The sequence below is a fragment of the Equus quagga genome, chromosome 6 (genome assembly GCF_021613505.1).
Source record: "Equus quagga isolate Etosha38 chromosome 6, UCLA_HA_Equagga_1.0, whole genome shotgun sequence".
Classification (NCBI taxonomy): Eukaryota; Metazoa; Chordata; class Mammalia; order Perissodactyla; family Equidae; genus Equus; species Equus quagga.
In genome coordinates, this window is record NC_060272.1 from 60996424 (window position 1) to 61012789 (window position 16366).

The 16366-nt window shown below is 36.3% G+C and overlaps 1 protein-coding gene across 1 annotated transcript in view; it reads right to left on the reverse strand.

Annotated features, from left to right (window-relative positions):
• KPNA3 (karyopherin subunit alpha 3) overlaps positions 1–16366 on the reverse strand; it is a 92772-nt gene that overhangs the window by 2685 nt on the left and 73721 nt on the right. Inside the window, exons 11-16 of the mRNA XM_046664520.1 lie at positions 6259–6390; positions 5186–5314; positions 2876–2980; positions 2707–2778; positions 2390–2552; positions 418–512 (exon numbers count right to left, since the gene is read on the reverse strand). Coding sequence (XP_046520476.1) covers positions 418–512; positions 2390–2552; positions 2707–2778; positions 2876–2980; positions 5186–5314; positions 6259–6390 — 696 coding nt within the window. The remainder of the gene's footprint in view (positions 1–417; positions 513–2389; positions 2553–2706; positions 2779–2875; positions 2981–5185; positions 5315–6258; positions 6391–16366) is intronic.

Below are 16366 nucleotides of genomic sequence, written 5' to 3' on the forward strand. Positions count from 1 at the left end.
GTAAATCAATAATAATGTTACTAAGAAACTTAACAATGTAAAATTGAACACACTTTTAAAAACTGCCCTACTCTTAAGTTCCTGTATCTGTAAGTTTATTTTACCTGTCGGAACATACATCATTTCTGTAATTACTATTTCTTCCCATTTAACACATTACAAATACAAAAGGAACTGTTTTTACAATTTTATCTTATAATGAAGTTTCAGACATAGTGTCTAACAAAACTGATTGATGAAAAACCATTAATTTTTTTTAATTTATATTTTTTAAAATATCTGGATAAATGACACCTCAAGAGTATCTGATAGAAATACAGCATAAATTTAAGTCATATGAATGATAAAAGGAAAATTCTTACTAAACTTACATTATGTATAAGGTTCAATGTACATCACCCTTTAATGTGTACTTACATCATCACCAGAGAAATACTGATCTATGATTTCAAATGCTAATTTATATATGTCTTCATTTTCGTGTTGCTGTAAAACTTCAATTTTCTCCAAACCTGATAAAAATAAAATAATCAAAATAATTAAGCAGATACTAATAAAAACTGTGCTCATTTTAATCAAAAGAACTAGAACACCCTCCCACGGCCCCCTGAAGATGATAGTTTGTCTGGAAAACAGATAAAAACCTGAGCTGCTCTGGTTGGAGGACCAGCATCTCACTAATTTCTTCCTCTTTAGACACCCTTGAAGTACCTGGTCCCTGAGGCAGGTGGTTTAAAAAAGACCTAAACACTCCATGTGGCAGGTGAGGAAGCTATGGCACAGAGACGTAAAGGTATTTACTTCAGGTGACGTGGCAAGTTAGTGACAGAACTAGCACCAAGATCTCCCTAGACTGCTTTAGTATAATCATACTTTCTCATACGGTAATATTTATCTTTCTCTTTGTTTTCCAAATGTCATTACTTTTATATAACTGTAAAAATAAGTTTTCAGAAACTTAATGACTGATATAAATAGAAGATAAAACTGGAATTGGGTGCTTATGTCCCATAGCCACAATGAATTTTGGAAAATAATTTTTCAGAACAGTAACTGTAGAATGCCTTCATTTATATTCCCAATATATTTACTTGATGCATCAGATGTACAAGTCTATAAATTTAAATCCTTTTTAATAAACATTCTTCCTTGAAATGTCTATTTATGTTATTTTGAAATAGTTGCATTTTTTCTTTATATAGTAATATACAAACCAGAAAAATGGGAAGGTAGGTGTCAAACATAATGAATGTAAAGTGCTTTATAAAATTATAAAGTACTAAGCAAATATCTGTCCTAATTATAAGTATTACTCCCATAGACAGAAGCAACTACACTGATAGAAGCTGAACAGTAAAATTCTGTAGCTTAAACTTTCTGGGTTGTTTTAAACCGGACTACAATGCTAATTTCAAATTGTCTTAAAAAGTCAAACATCTTAAAACCAGAATGAGCAGTGAATTAATAATACGAAGATCTGGATTTTAATTTAAGCTTTTATCACTAACTACTTCTATGACCATGGAGAAGCCTCCTTAACATCTCTAGGATAATTTCTTCTTGTTATTAAGAAAATACCTCTAGTCTGAATAGTCTATGATGCCATCACATCTGTTTTCTCTTAAAAAAATAAACTGGGTAGTATAATCATACAAATTAGTCAACAAAATGTTTAAAATAAAACACGACATTAGGATAAATTAATTTAAGGTTTGGGCAATTTAGTACATATTGAACAACCACCTTTAAAAATAGAATTTTAAAATATATGCTTCATATATTATTACCAGAGAAAATAATGATATAGTATTTCAAATCACAGTTCTTTTTCATTAAAATTTCAAAGTAACTTTTGTAGTAATAACTTTAGCATGCAGTTCTGGCAATCATAGGAGTGAAACAAAGTATCTAGATGACTCCAAAATCATTAAACTTTCCAACAATATGGAATGGTATTTCACAAAGTAAGGTCCACAGAAACACATGATAATAGGTACAACGTGAAAAAAGTGTTTCTCTGAAAAGGAGTTTGAGAAATGCTGGATTAAACAGAGCTTGTCAGTTTCTCTACTGTAGTGGTTCTCGGAGCTTTTAATTTGCTCTTATGCACTGTGACTTCAAGAGGAATATTTGTGTTTTCTAAAAAGCAATGTGAATCTTAGAAGGTTATGGACTGACCTTCACAAAGCAGTTTTTCCAAAGTATGGACTAATGTTTTCCAGAAAATCTTCTTAGAACGCTAATACAGCGAATAAAGAACAGCAACATTCTTTGATGATGTAACAACAATGTCTCCTAACAGTTTTCCTTCTAATTAGTTGTCTCTAAAGGAACTAATGTATCAGAGTTCCAGTGCTCAACTATTTTTCTTCAATCAACCCACTCTTACCTCCACATTCTTCTATTATTTCAGCTATTGTGCTTGCTTCATCACCAGCCATTATCAGAATGTTTTTCAGACCATCTAGAACCACCTGAACAACTTGAGAGTCTTTTACTGACAGTAAATTACAGAACGGTGGTATTACATTCTGCTGTACAAGGTACTCAACCTAGACAACAAAAGAGAAGAAATACTTTTATTTACATATCATTTACCCAAAAAGAACACAGTATAGGGCTTATAAACAACGTGCAACTCCTCAACATAAGACAGTAGTATACTTTCTAATACTGACAATAGTAAGTTGGTTCTTCCAAACTCACCTGATCTTTCCTGCCGCTTATTGTTAAGTTGCTAATTGCCCAAGCAGCTTCTTTTTGTGTTCCAAAGTCCCCCTGCAGGTTAAAAAAGAATTGATAACATACATTCTTTATTCAAAAAGTCTTGGTTATAATATACTAACAGGCACGATGAGCTCCTAATATAACTGACCTTAGCAAGCTGATGAATAATCATAGGAATTAATCCAGCATCTATGACAGCTTGAACTTGTTGCTGGTTGCCTGCTGTTATGTTGGAAAGGAACCACACTGCTTCCTATAATTGAACAAAATAAAGAGTGCTTTTATTTGAAAAATTCTATCTTTAATGCATTTGTATTTTTATTTTAACGTAGTTTATATATACAATAACAAAATCACCTGAGTTTTATTAAGGGGAATGCATCTAAAAAGTGATTAGTCATACAGAATCTCCCATTTTAAACAAGTTACAAGGAAACTTCTATCCATAATATTTGGGCCCCATTAACCCAGCATTTATCCATTCAATAATATATAAGCCTACTATAAGCCAAGCACTATTTTAGACAATGGTAATATGGCAGTAAACAAAACAGACAAATCTTTACTCATGGAGCTCACATTTTTGGTGCATGAGCTCCCCCTCAAAAACCGAAGACAGAAATAAATAAAAGACTGAATTTCCTAATACTTTGTTAAAACTACTTCTAAGAAAGGGGAATTGCTTTATTGTAAAAATATCTGCGAGATATATTAGAAGTTAAATATCTAATTAATCTAGGATGAGTCTGTAAGACAAATTTTATTGTAACCTTAAAGGATTTATAAGTTACAAAGAAAGAGGTTTATTGTAATTTTAGTGTCAAATGTGTATCTTCTTTCTCCTCCACAGTTAAGAGTTAACTGTAAATTTATTTTGCCATCTAGTTGTGGTAAGATGTTACCAATTGGTCAATTAGTGTTTAGATTATATGGGTGTTCACTATACAATTCTTGCAAATTTCTTGAAGGTTTGAAAATTTTAAAACTAAAATGTTGAGAGGGGAAAAAAACTGAGCTGGTAACTCTACCTCCAAGGTCTCATGATGGTCCCAAGATGCAAATAACACAAATGCTCAAGGCGAAAACTTCCGAAGCAACGAACTGCCTGCTGAAGCTGGGCAGGTACCTACAGGAACCCTGTTTCTTCCCCCATGATACCTTCACTCAGAGCAATCCCATCACGGGCTGGAACTTCTCTCCACCCACTTCTGTCCGGCTTCCTCACTTCTCAGCTCTGTTTCCAATTATGGAATACATTTAGCTGTAAAAACCACCTATATTATTGAAATTTCTACCGTAAAAATAACTGGCTGAGAGTCTGAAAGACTCTGGCTTCTTTCCCTTCACTGGAACAAATCTATCTATAAAATGTGATTTTTGACAACATACTTTTCTATAAGAATCCAACTGTCAACTTATAGTAAACTATATAAATATAGCTATGACACAGAAGAAATGATCAAGTCTGCTTATTTGGGCGATGGTGGCATTTCAGGCAGATAAAACTGCATTAAACCAAATGCCAATCAAAACCCTGAGATACCACTTCACACCTCCTAGGGTAGCTATAAAAATAATAATAATAAAAAAGGAATTGTAACTCTCATACATTGCTTGTGGGATTGTAAAATGGTGCAGCCGCTATGGAAAATAGTTTGGCGGTTCCTCAAAAAGTTAAACACATAATTACCATACAACCTAGCAACTCTCCTCCTAGATATTTACCTAAAGGAAGTGAAAGCAGGGACTCAAACAGACACTTGTATGCCAATGTTCATAGCAGCATTATTCGCAATAGCCAAAAGGGAGAAACAATCCAAGTGTCCATCAACAGATGAATGCATAAACAAAATGTGGTATATAGTACAATGGAATATTTATTCAGCCATAAAAAGGAATGAAGTTCTGATATATGCTCCAACAGGGATGAACCTTGAAAACATTATGCAATGTGAAATAAGCCACACACAAGAAGACTTAAGTATATTTTTAACAATTAATAATAAGTTTGTATTTCAAGCTTGAAATCTCAAAAAAAGCAATTTTTATGATCCTTTAATTTAAGCACTGCATCTTTAGGTCCAATCTAATTTCACAGAGATTAAATTATGATCTATTTGTTTATAAAAGATATCAGCCATCCAATGGGAAATTTTGTATGTACTCTCACCTAGTGGTTACTAACTTAATGATTGTTGCTACTGCTCAATCTATTTAAATGAAAACATTGGGTTAGTATAAAAATAATCTTTATTCTGTAATGATCAGGGCAGCAACAATAGCAAGCAATAAAAAATTGAAACAAAATAATTGCAGAGGTGATCTGCAATAATTCTCACCTTAAACTGCAGTGGTTTTGAAGAAAATTGCAATCAAACAATTAGCACCAGAAACAAGAGAACAATTAAAAATGAGACAAAGAGAAAGAAATCAACGATGAGGATATTATATGCCTTACCTTATTTATCTTCTCTTTTGGGTGTGATAAGAGATTTGGGAAGTGTGACAGGACATCACAGTTGAGAACAACCTGGGTCTGCTCATCAGTGCCAGTCACTATGTTGCCAACTGCTCTGAGTGCTGCTGTCTGGGGGGGGATAAAAATGTTGTCTGTAAATTTATTTGTTTATGATGAAACTGATTCTATATTTTTCAAAATCCTAAGAGAATGTAAAAATGCAAGAGGTGAATGATTAACACTTACTGCATTTTTACACAGAGCATTACACAAAGTGGATCTGAGAAGCAATTCTGAATTTTAAATAATAGTTTTATGAAAAATGGAACTATATGGAAAACAGAAAAAACATTCAAAAAATGAAAGGAAATTAAAAAATGTAAAGGTCCATTTCTAAGAGCTATTTTTATCTATTATTAAACTGGTACCACAGAAAGATTTTAATAAAGGCCTGGAATGGGCACATATTTCTATCTAGAAAGTCACTTTGGCACAGCTGGGATGAACAGATCTATCAGCCACCTACCCCTAATTAGAGTGAGGAGAAACTAGAGACAGAAGAGGAAATGCAGTTAGGAGGCTGTTGCAATTATCTGGAGGAAAGAAAATGAGTCTTGAACTAAAGCAGTGGCTCTAGATACATAAGAAGACAGATCTGAAAGCTATATAATAAGGATGAACAGGATTTTGTAATAGAGGGGTAGTAAAAGGAGGAATCAAGTTTCTAGCTTGGACTATGCTGTCCACTGAAATGGGATGTAGAAAGAGGAGCAGGTTTGTGGGGAAGACAATACATTTTAATTTTGTCTGGTTGAAATGACAATGGAATGCTTGAAGGAGTTCTTAGAGAATATATCTAAGGGCTCAAGGACAATTGGCTACATGAGCCTGGAACTCAGCAAGGAATCTGAGTGAGATAAAGATTGGGAAATCAACAAATTCAGGTTCAGTACAATAGCAGGAGAAATATGGAAGATATGTACATATAGACGTAACTGAAACCTTGCTGTGCAAGTTAACTGGTTATAGCAAACACAATTTTATATATATAAGATAAATTTTAAAATACTCACTTGAACTTTCACTTCCTGGTGGCTCAGAAGGGGCACAAGAAACGGCACGACCCCTGAATCAATAACCATCTGTATCTGCTCGTTGCCTCCATCTGTCAGGTATGACAGAGCCCAAACAGTATCTACAAGAATCTATAGGAAGTAAAAAAGAATTACCAATTTATGTAGTTGTCTGAATGTTTAAAACGGATAACATACTTCAAGGGTGGTGACAGAAAAAGTAATTAAGTTTTATGTTTTAGCTTGGTGGCAAAAATGTCTGCTTACCTGATAAATCTATTAAGTACTAGGTAACTCTCTATCTATGCCTACCTCAGATCACTCTTCACAAAAATGAGACACACAAGTCTTGGACAACTTCTACCCCAACTTCTACATTTATATGTCAGATAGATGAATTTAAAAACAGGCAGAAAAGTAGTTCTCCCTGGCCCCACAAACTGAGTACCTAATCATCACGGGGGAAGACTTTACACACAGAATGACACCAGTACACCATGCTGCTTCAAGTCTAGAAGAGACCAAGAAGATCCTCTGTCTATGCTAGTGGTTTTCAAACATGTTTAGCAACGTAATTAACTTTTTCAGGCTCTAAAGTAAAGAGATAAAAGAAATGACTTGGCATTTTAACTCTGTTTGGGAAAAAATTAATTATTTGCAAAGTCCTTGAAAAGTGCCCCTAATTGAAGAGCACAGAGTATAAACCATGCTGTATACCCAATATATGGCAAATAAACAAAAAATAAAAAGTAGGCTCAGGTTTGTAGACTCATTCCAAGTCAAAGAGCTTGCAAGTCACTTTCCTTGGTGTCTTCACATCACAGAAGAATGTAAGCGCAGGTTTTATCCATGTGAAAACCCAGAGATGTTTCCTATTGGAGTATCCAAATTAAAGACATTCTGTTGCTCTAAAATAGCAGCAGCCACCTGAATTAAAATCTCTCCACATATCCTTCAAAAAGTATATGAGTAAGAAGAGCAAATAAAATCATGTATAGCCCATGCCTTCAGCATTACTAGGAGTCAGTGAACACAACAAATTTCAAATTACCTGTAAAAAGAGAAAAAGTTAAATTCTAGCTTTTGTCTGGGCTTCCTGCCCCAAGCCTGTGTGAGACCTTAGAGAAGAGAGGCGAGGGAAGGGCTTTAAGGTACCATATCCGAATAAAACTACTCCACATTACATTAGTGAGACAGAGACCATGTGGCCTGAAAAGCCTACCATGTTCACTATCTGTCCTTTACAGAACAATCTGCTGACACCTTTACTAGAGGATGAGGTTCATTCAACCAAGAGATGACTGAGGAGGTATCTCACTGTAGATCAAAGACTAATACAAACGTGGGGATAAAAGTGGAAGAATAATTTATAAATGTTGTATGTTCTGGAAAAATAGAAATATAGCAACTTCAAAAATGGGAACACAGAAGGTATGCCTCAGCACTGAGCCCATCTACCACCCCACCCCAGCAGTAAGGCCTCCCTGCTGGGGTGTCTGCAGATGCTATTTGTGTGAGCAAAGCCTGTCTACTACGCAGTCTGGCAGTAACAGGTAAGGAGATTTAAATACAAGTCGGAGTCTCATAACATAACACCCAAAATGTGCATGCTACAACTGAAAATAACTCATCATACCAAGAACCAGGACCAACTCAACTCAAAAGGGAAAAGACAGTCCACAGTTGCCAACACGAAGATAACATAGATTTTGGAATTATCTGACAAGGATTTTAAAGTAACTATTATAAAAATACTTCAGTGAGCAATTATGAACACATCTGAAACAAATAAAATATAGGAAGTTTCAGCAAAGAAATAGAAGACATAAAGAAGGAAATTAAGACTGAAAAATTTAGTAACCAAAATGTAAAACTCACTGAAAGGACTCAATAGCAGAATGGAGAGAGGGGGAAAAATCAATGAACTCAGAAATAAATCAATGCAAATCATCCAATCTGAACAACAAGGGGAAAAAAAAAAGACAGCAAAGAAATGAACAGAGCCTCAGTGATGTGGAGGATAACAAAAGATCTAACATTTGTGTCATCAGAGTCCCAGAAAGAGAAATGGAACTGAAAAAATATCTGAAGAAATAATGGCAGAAAATGCCTCAAATTTGGCAAAAGACATAAACCTACAGATTCAAAAATGGGAGGATAAAGCGAGAGAAAATAGAATAAACTCACCAAGTGTACAAGTAAATACAGGAGTCAAAATATACCACTGAAAACTGTCAAACCAGATAGTAAAAAAGAAAAGGGCCTTATAGAAAGTATAAGTATAAATGGAATCTTAGAACAAAAACAAATCTTCCTAAATGCCAAAAGAAATTTTAAGAGAAAAAGCACACTAAGTAGAAAATATAACACACAGAAATTATATCACCAAATAATACGACAGAGTGGAAATCGAACATATCAAACAATGTGAATGGGCCTAATTCACCTATAACAAGAAAAAGATTTTCTTTTCTCTTTTTTTGGTGAGGAAGACTGGCCCTGGGCTAAAATCTGTGCCAATTCTCCTCTATTTTGTATGTGGGATGCTGCCACAGCATGGCTTGATGAGCCATGTAGGTCCACACCCAGGATCTGAACCTGTGAACCCCAGGCTGCCAAAACGGAGTGTGTGAACTTAACCACTCTGCCACTGGGCCAGCCCCAAGAAAACAGGTTTTCAAATTGGCTCCCCAAACAACACCCAACTCTATGCTGTATACAGGAGACACACCTAAACCTAATTCAGAAAGGCTAAAAATAAAGGGATGAGCAAAAGGTACACCAAGTAAATGACAAGAAAACAGAGACTGCAATCCTGTTAGCAGACCAGGAGAATTTAGACTAAAAAACATTACAAAGAACAAACAAGGCCATTTTATAAAGCTAAATCCCACAATTTACAATGAATATAAACAGTTACAAACATCTATTCACCAAATAACCCTGCAAAAACCACTACAAAGCAGAAACTAAAAAGACGCAAGAAAAAATATACTAATAACAGGTTTTCACACTGTCAGTATGAGTGAGGTCAAGCAGACAACAAACGAGGACATAGAGCTTACGAATATATACTGAAATTTATACCTTAATAACAGCTAACGTAACTTGCATACGGAGCACAAAAATCACGTTAGGTCCAAAGAAAACAGAAATTATGTAAAGCAGAAATATTACAAAACTACTACAAGGCAATAAAATTAGACAACAAAATAAAAACCAAAAAGGCTTTTCCATATGGAAATTTAAGAGCCTCATGTCAAATAACTCTTGGATCAAAGAGAAAATACAAAAAAAATTGTAAAATTTCTACAAAATCATGAGAACTCCACATAACAGAATCTGAGATTCATTTAAAGCAGTAATCAAAGGAAAGTTCACAGCCTTAAAAAATGTATACAATAGAAATAAAAAAATAAAAATAAAAATAAATAAATCCCAAATCAAAAGCTGGAAAAAGAACAGTGCAAATCGAATGAAAGCAAAAACCAAAGAAATGATAAATATAAAAGTACAAAGTAATGAGACAATGAACCGAAATATCACAGATCTAATTAATAAATTGAAATCCTGATTCTCTGAAAAAATTAAAATAGAAAAAGTCCTAGCTAACTTAATTAGAAAAAATGGGGGAGGAGAAGCACAAATATAAAAAATAAGAGATGACGAGGAAAATATCCTTGAAACAGTAAATTAAAACAAAAAAACGATAAAGAGGCTATTTTCCATACTTCGAAGCAAAGGTGAAAACCTAGATGAAATGAATAATTTCTTAGGACAACAGTTTATAAAAAGTGACCTCAGCAGAGAGAGAGAACTTAAATAAGCCAATTTCCATAGCAAAAACAGAGAAAATTATCAAGAAACTATCCTAACGAAGTATCAAGACCTAAAAGATTTCAAGGGGGAAACTACCAAATCTTCAAAAATCAGATAGACCCAATGCTATACAAATCGTTCCAGAGCACAGAAAATAAAGGAAGCATAATGTTAATGAACTTTAAAAAAGCGTAAAAACACAATATTAATACCTAATAAAGATAGCATAAAAAAAAACTGCAGACCAATATCACTTATGTGAATGTGGAGGCAAAACTTCCAAATAAAATATTAGTGAACAGGATCCCATATCACATTAAGAAAATAATACATGATGGTCAAGTGGGATTATTCAAAGAAGGCAAGGATGGTTCAATTTTAATAATATCATTAATATATGTCATATTAATAGATTTAAGGAGAAAAACCATAAGATTATCTCCATAGACACTGAAAAATTCAACACCCATTCTTTTTTTTTTTTGAGGAAGATTAGCCCTGAGCTAACTGCAAGACTACAGAGAAAGTCACTTGTATGTTGATGCTGGGAAGCAAAATGGCATAGGCCCTAAGGCAAGGAATTTGGTAGTATGTAACAAAGTTACAATGCCTTCACTCTTTGACCTAGCAATCCCACTTCTAGGAATTTACCCTGAAGCGTATCTCCAGTAATATGAAAACACATAAGATTATTCACTGCTATTTTACTTACATTTGCAAAATTCAGGAAATAGCCTAAACGTCTATCCGTAATAATATGTCTGATTAAACCATGTCCACAAATGGGACACTGTGCAGAATGATACTGGTTGCCTTGGTCTGTGATGTTTTATGAGGCTGCTAAATGAAATGTAACTTTGTTTTCATTACATGGCTCCAACTATTAGCAGAAAGTTATTATTTTCCCCTACTAATATGCAGAGGCCTAAAAAAAATGAAATATTTAAAGCTTCTAAGCTAAGATCAGTTACTGGCTTTCAGTGGGATCTCCATGACAATATCTCAAAGGCTGGTGGGGGAAGATAACCTACAGCTAGGTCTTAGGTCCCCTGAAACTGCAAAGACTCTGCTAGGCTCTCTTTAATTTGGTTTTATAATATACTGTGCCTTAATTGAAAATTTCATTTTAAAAAATCTTGAAAAATGTTGCAATTCACAGAACAAGATAATCAGGCCATTCCAGGTTCTTCTGTTTTCATCAGTTTGCTTTCCTCATCTCCTTTATCAGGCTAACAGCTGCTCAATGTCTTTGATGCTTGTAATTTCACCTTTTGCTGCCTTTTCCCATCTACGCTGCTTCTGCTATTTTACATTTTCCCCTCTATTCTTTTTTCTTAGTTTTTCCTTTTTCTTGATTTCTATGCTAACTTACCTGGCTTTTACAGCCACTAGGACAAAGAGTATACTCGTCTCCTTCTAGCTAATCATCTGTTTAATCATATGCCAACAAAGTCTTCAGCAATCCCAGGTGACTTTAATTATTTTTCACTATTTGTGTCTGTTTTTCTCTGCTAGGAAGCTTTAAAACTTTGTATACTTCAGCAATATTTCAGATACCTGAAGACTGCTAGAAAGCTGATCTCTAGACACACAATAGGAGACAAAAGCCCATGTGCAAAAGATTGACAACTCTATAGGGTCAATGTTTTGAAGCAACAATCTTCTTGAAAACTGGTATCACATAAACCAAAGGAAAATCTCTAGCAACCTAAAGTCTTCCAACACGAATATGCTCAGCTCAAAAAGCTTCACTGATTCTGTCACCTCCAGTAAATACGCTAACAAATAATAACTTGTTAGGCACCATTACTGAAAATTGCTGTTAACATGTACAGCATTTTCCTAGAAGAGCAGACGCCTGTGGCATGTCTATGGAATGTTAATGTCACACACGCTTCAGAGACAACCAGAGCTGAACCAAGTCACAAGTGTATACTTACCTTTAATCCTCATATGCAGTAAAGCGCAACTCAGGAGGCTTGGGGTGTTCAGATCCTACACATTCCAAAGAAAGGACTGGCCTTTGATCAGCTCCTTCCAGATAACCTCTGAGGCCCTGGATTACCCTGCCTGATAACACTGTATACTCGAGACCTTGGGCCAGACAGATAGCTTATGCTAACAATGTGATTTTATGGTGAACACCTGTTTTTGTTTGCCTGGGGCTTTGGGTCATACTCTATCAGTTTGACCTCTGGGAGACGATGGCCACTGAGTAGCTAAGCTCAGCCACGTGGGCTGTCCATGTCTGTGTGACTGACGCTCAATAAAACCCTGCCAAACTTCAGGAGGTTCTTGGTTGAAAATACTTCATATGTATTGTCACACATGGTTGCTGGCAGAGTAAAGCTCTGTCCTTACAACTCTATGGGGAGAGGACAACTGGGAGCTTGACCTTTAGATTTCTCCTAAACTCTGCCCTATGTGTTTTTTGCCTTTGTTGATTGTAATCTTGTGAAATAGGAAGAAATGTATTTATTGGTCTCTGGCCCTAGTTTCCAGGACAGAGCTCCTACAACCCTTGTAATTGTCCAAGTGATAAGAGCACTGGGAGCGTCTTTTGTTCTTTGAGGTGACTCTGGGTGGGCTCCTGGATGGGGACTGCTCACCAGAAAGACTAAGCCATGATGGGAAGCTTGGAATTTTCAGCCACACTCATCCTCCAGAGAGCGCAGAGGGGCTGTAATGGAGTTAATAATGGATCATGCCCACATGAAGAAGCCTCCGTAAAATCCCAATAGCAGGGGGTCCAGAGAGCTTCCAGGTTGGCGAGCACACCCACACGGGGAGGAGGATGCACCCCAACTCCATAGGAACAGGAGCTCCTGTGCTCGGGACCCTCTCAGACCTCGACTCTTGCCCTATGTATCTCTTCATCTGCATCCTTTATCATACCTTTTAAAAAACTGGTAAACGTAACTGTTTCCCTAAGTTCCGTGAGCCACTCTGGAAAATTAATCGAACCCAAGAAAGGGATTGTTGGAACCTTCAAACTACAGCCGGTTGGTCAGAAGCACAGGTGATAATTCGGGCTTTCGACTGGCATCTGAAGTGTGCCCGGGGGAGGGGGGTGTCTTGTGAGACTGAGCCCTTAACCTGTGGGATCTGTCTCTGGGTGGACAGTGTCAGAATTGAGTTAAATTGTAGGACACCAAGCTGCTGTCACAGAGACTTGCTTGTTGTGGGGGAAAACCCCATACATTTGGTGACCAGAAGCATCACAAGTGAAATGTTCTGTATGAGTAGTGAAGGAGGTACATAGGAGAGAAACACACAGTCGGGGAGAATTGGGTTTTTCCTTACAGAGGAAGGAAAAAGCCAAGGTTTCCTAAACAAATCTGTATCCTTTTACTGTAGTAAACTATAAGCATGAGTGTAACAGCTTTTCAGTGGTTCCTTCTAGCGAATCACTGAACCTGAGGGTGGTCTTGGGGACCCACAACACACTTATCACCAAGTGTCACTAACAATCAAGTCTCAGCATATAACCAAACTGTTACTGATTAATTTCACTTGTACCAGCAGTAAAACAAGGTAGATTTGTATCAAATGTTAAGTAACACTCAGAATTGTCTAGGCATGTCGAGCCATGGATGAACAACTTCAAAAAGGGCAGGAAAACCAAATGCCACAGAATCCTTGCAATTGTAAATTAACTTTACGAAGCACAATAACTAGAAAGCAAATGAACAGACTGACCAGAATCAGTCCAGATTTCTTCTCTAGTCCTCAGGGTCAATGTTTAGTTTTTCTTCTAATGTCACATTGGCACATTAAAGTTAATGAATCACCTAATTATCTTATCTCCACACCCCAATCCAGCTTTTCCAGCATTCTCACTAGTCATTTTCTCATAAATTAAGTCATTCCTGATGTTTTGTACCTCTCCCTGCTGTTACTCGTGTTTTCTGTAGTGTCCTATTCTAAAACCCAAGTTGGAAAGATGGGTATTATCCCTGACTCCTCTCTTCTCTCACCACCCATATCAAAACCAGCAAATGTATCACCTACGCATTTCTCAAGTTTTCCCTTGTCTTTTTTTGTTGAGGAAGATTAGCCCTGAGCTAACATCCACCATCAATCCTCCTCTTTTTTGCTGAGGAAGACTGTCACTGAGCTAACATCTGTGACAATCTTCCTCTATTTTGTATGTGGCACACTGCCACAGCATGCCCTGATGAGCAGTGTGTAGGTCCTGGCCCAGGATCCAAAACTGGTGAACCCCACACTGCCAAAGCAGAGTGCGTGAACTTAACCACTACACCACTGGAGCTGCCCCTCCCTTGTCTTTTTACTCCTAATGTCTAAGCTCTACTACTGGTCCTAATTTTCTCTCATCCATACTACAAAATCACCACTGATCTGTCTTCCCATCTCCACTTTCCCCTAAAATCTACACTTCACTTAGTGATATGAACTATCAATCCAAAATACAAATTAGACCATTATTCTTTGGCTCCCTATCAGCTACATAAAAAGGATATATGGCTTGTAAGGTGGTATACAAGATGCTGTGTGATCTAGAACCTGCTAAATCTTTGCCTTATTTTTTCCCCACTCTTTGTTTTGTAATTTATGCTTCCATCTCTCTACTTTTAAGAACTCCTTTGCTGGTTCCTCTTCCCTGGCTGCTACTGCTTAAATTCAGAGAATTCCTTAGAATTAAATTTTTAGCCCTTTTTCTGAATCTTACTCAATGTCCATATTTTGAATTCCTTAAATAACTGCTATACCTCAAATCTGTATTGCCTTTTCCTTCTTGGAGGAACAACCAGTAAATAAAAATCAATGTGTCTGTCCTACAATAAACTCATCATCTTCCTCTATCAGTCTCATCCTTTTGCTTTATTCCTTCTGATAGTTCATGGCATTATCAGCTATTCAAATGCTGCCAAATTAGAAACCAAAGTAATTTTTACTTCTCCTTCTCTTGATCTTCCTTCTCAAAGCTCTATTCAATTTATCTTTTTTTTTTTTTTTTAAGATTTTATTTTTCCTTTTTCTCCCCAAAGTCCCCCAGTACATAGTTGTGTATTTTTAGTTGCGGGTCCATCTAGTTGTGGCATGTGGGATACCGCCTCAGCATGGCTTGATGAGCGGTGCCATGTCCGCGCCTAGGATTCGAACTGGTGAAACCCTGGGCCGCTGAAGTGGAGCGTGCGAACTTAACCACTCGGCCACGGGGCCGGCCCCTCAATTTATCTCTTAACACTCAAATTTTTCCTCTCCTAACTATGACTGCTTCTAGTTCATACCTTCATCAATTTCCTTAAACCTACTATTGATAGGAAAATAGGCCTATCTACATTCAAACTTTCCCCATTCAAACCCTCCAAACCTCTTCTAAGTTACCTGACTGTTAACAGATGGAAGCACATCACTCCTCTATTTAAAAATCTTTGATGACTCTGCACCGATTACAAGATAAGCCCCAAACTTCTTAATGCAGGATTCAAAACCCTGCAACTTAACTCCCTGGCAAACGTGTTGGGTTATTAACTACCTGTATTCTCCAAACTCTCTACGTATCCTCCTGAGTCCTTAATATCTTCCTCATGTACTTGAAATGATTTTTTCAACTTGACAAAATCCTACTAATTCTAGTTGTATGACTTCAGAAAAATTACACAACTGTCTGCTTGTTTTACCACATTTGTAAGATGGAGACAATGACAGTACCATTCTCATAGGATTTTTGTAAAGAATGAATGAGTTAACATATAAAAAATACTTAAAACAGTGCCCGGCACATTTTAAACTCTTAATAAATACCAACTATTAACAATCATCTTTGTCACCTCTGTCACCACTTCTACCACCACCCTTCTCCTTATAATACTTATTTCAAACATTCCTTTCTCAGTGAAGCTTTCTGGTTGCCTGAGACAATACATAACTTCACAGTCTAGCATTTTGGTCACTCTTCTATTTTACTTTTTTGGTTTGTTTTCTCACCATATTGTGTGTTTATGTGACCACGGTATGAAAAGGCATAGGCCCTGGACCTGGCTGCAATTCTCAGCTATGACTCTCATTCACTGTATGATCTTAGTTAGGTTATTTTACTTTAGAGTGTTTCAATCTCCTTATTTGTAAAACAGTAGAATAAAATTTATCTCATAATGGTGCTGGGAAGACAAAAGGAGAGTATAGACATAGATTCAGCATAACAAGTCATCGACACAAGTTCATTCCTTTCACTCTTTTTCCTGCTACTAATGTTGAGGTCTTAGAGGGCAGGGTCTCTACGGTGTCGTCTTCTTTGAGCTTACAATTGATGGCACAATTC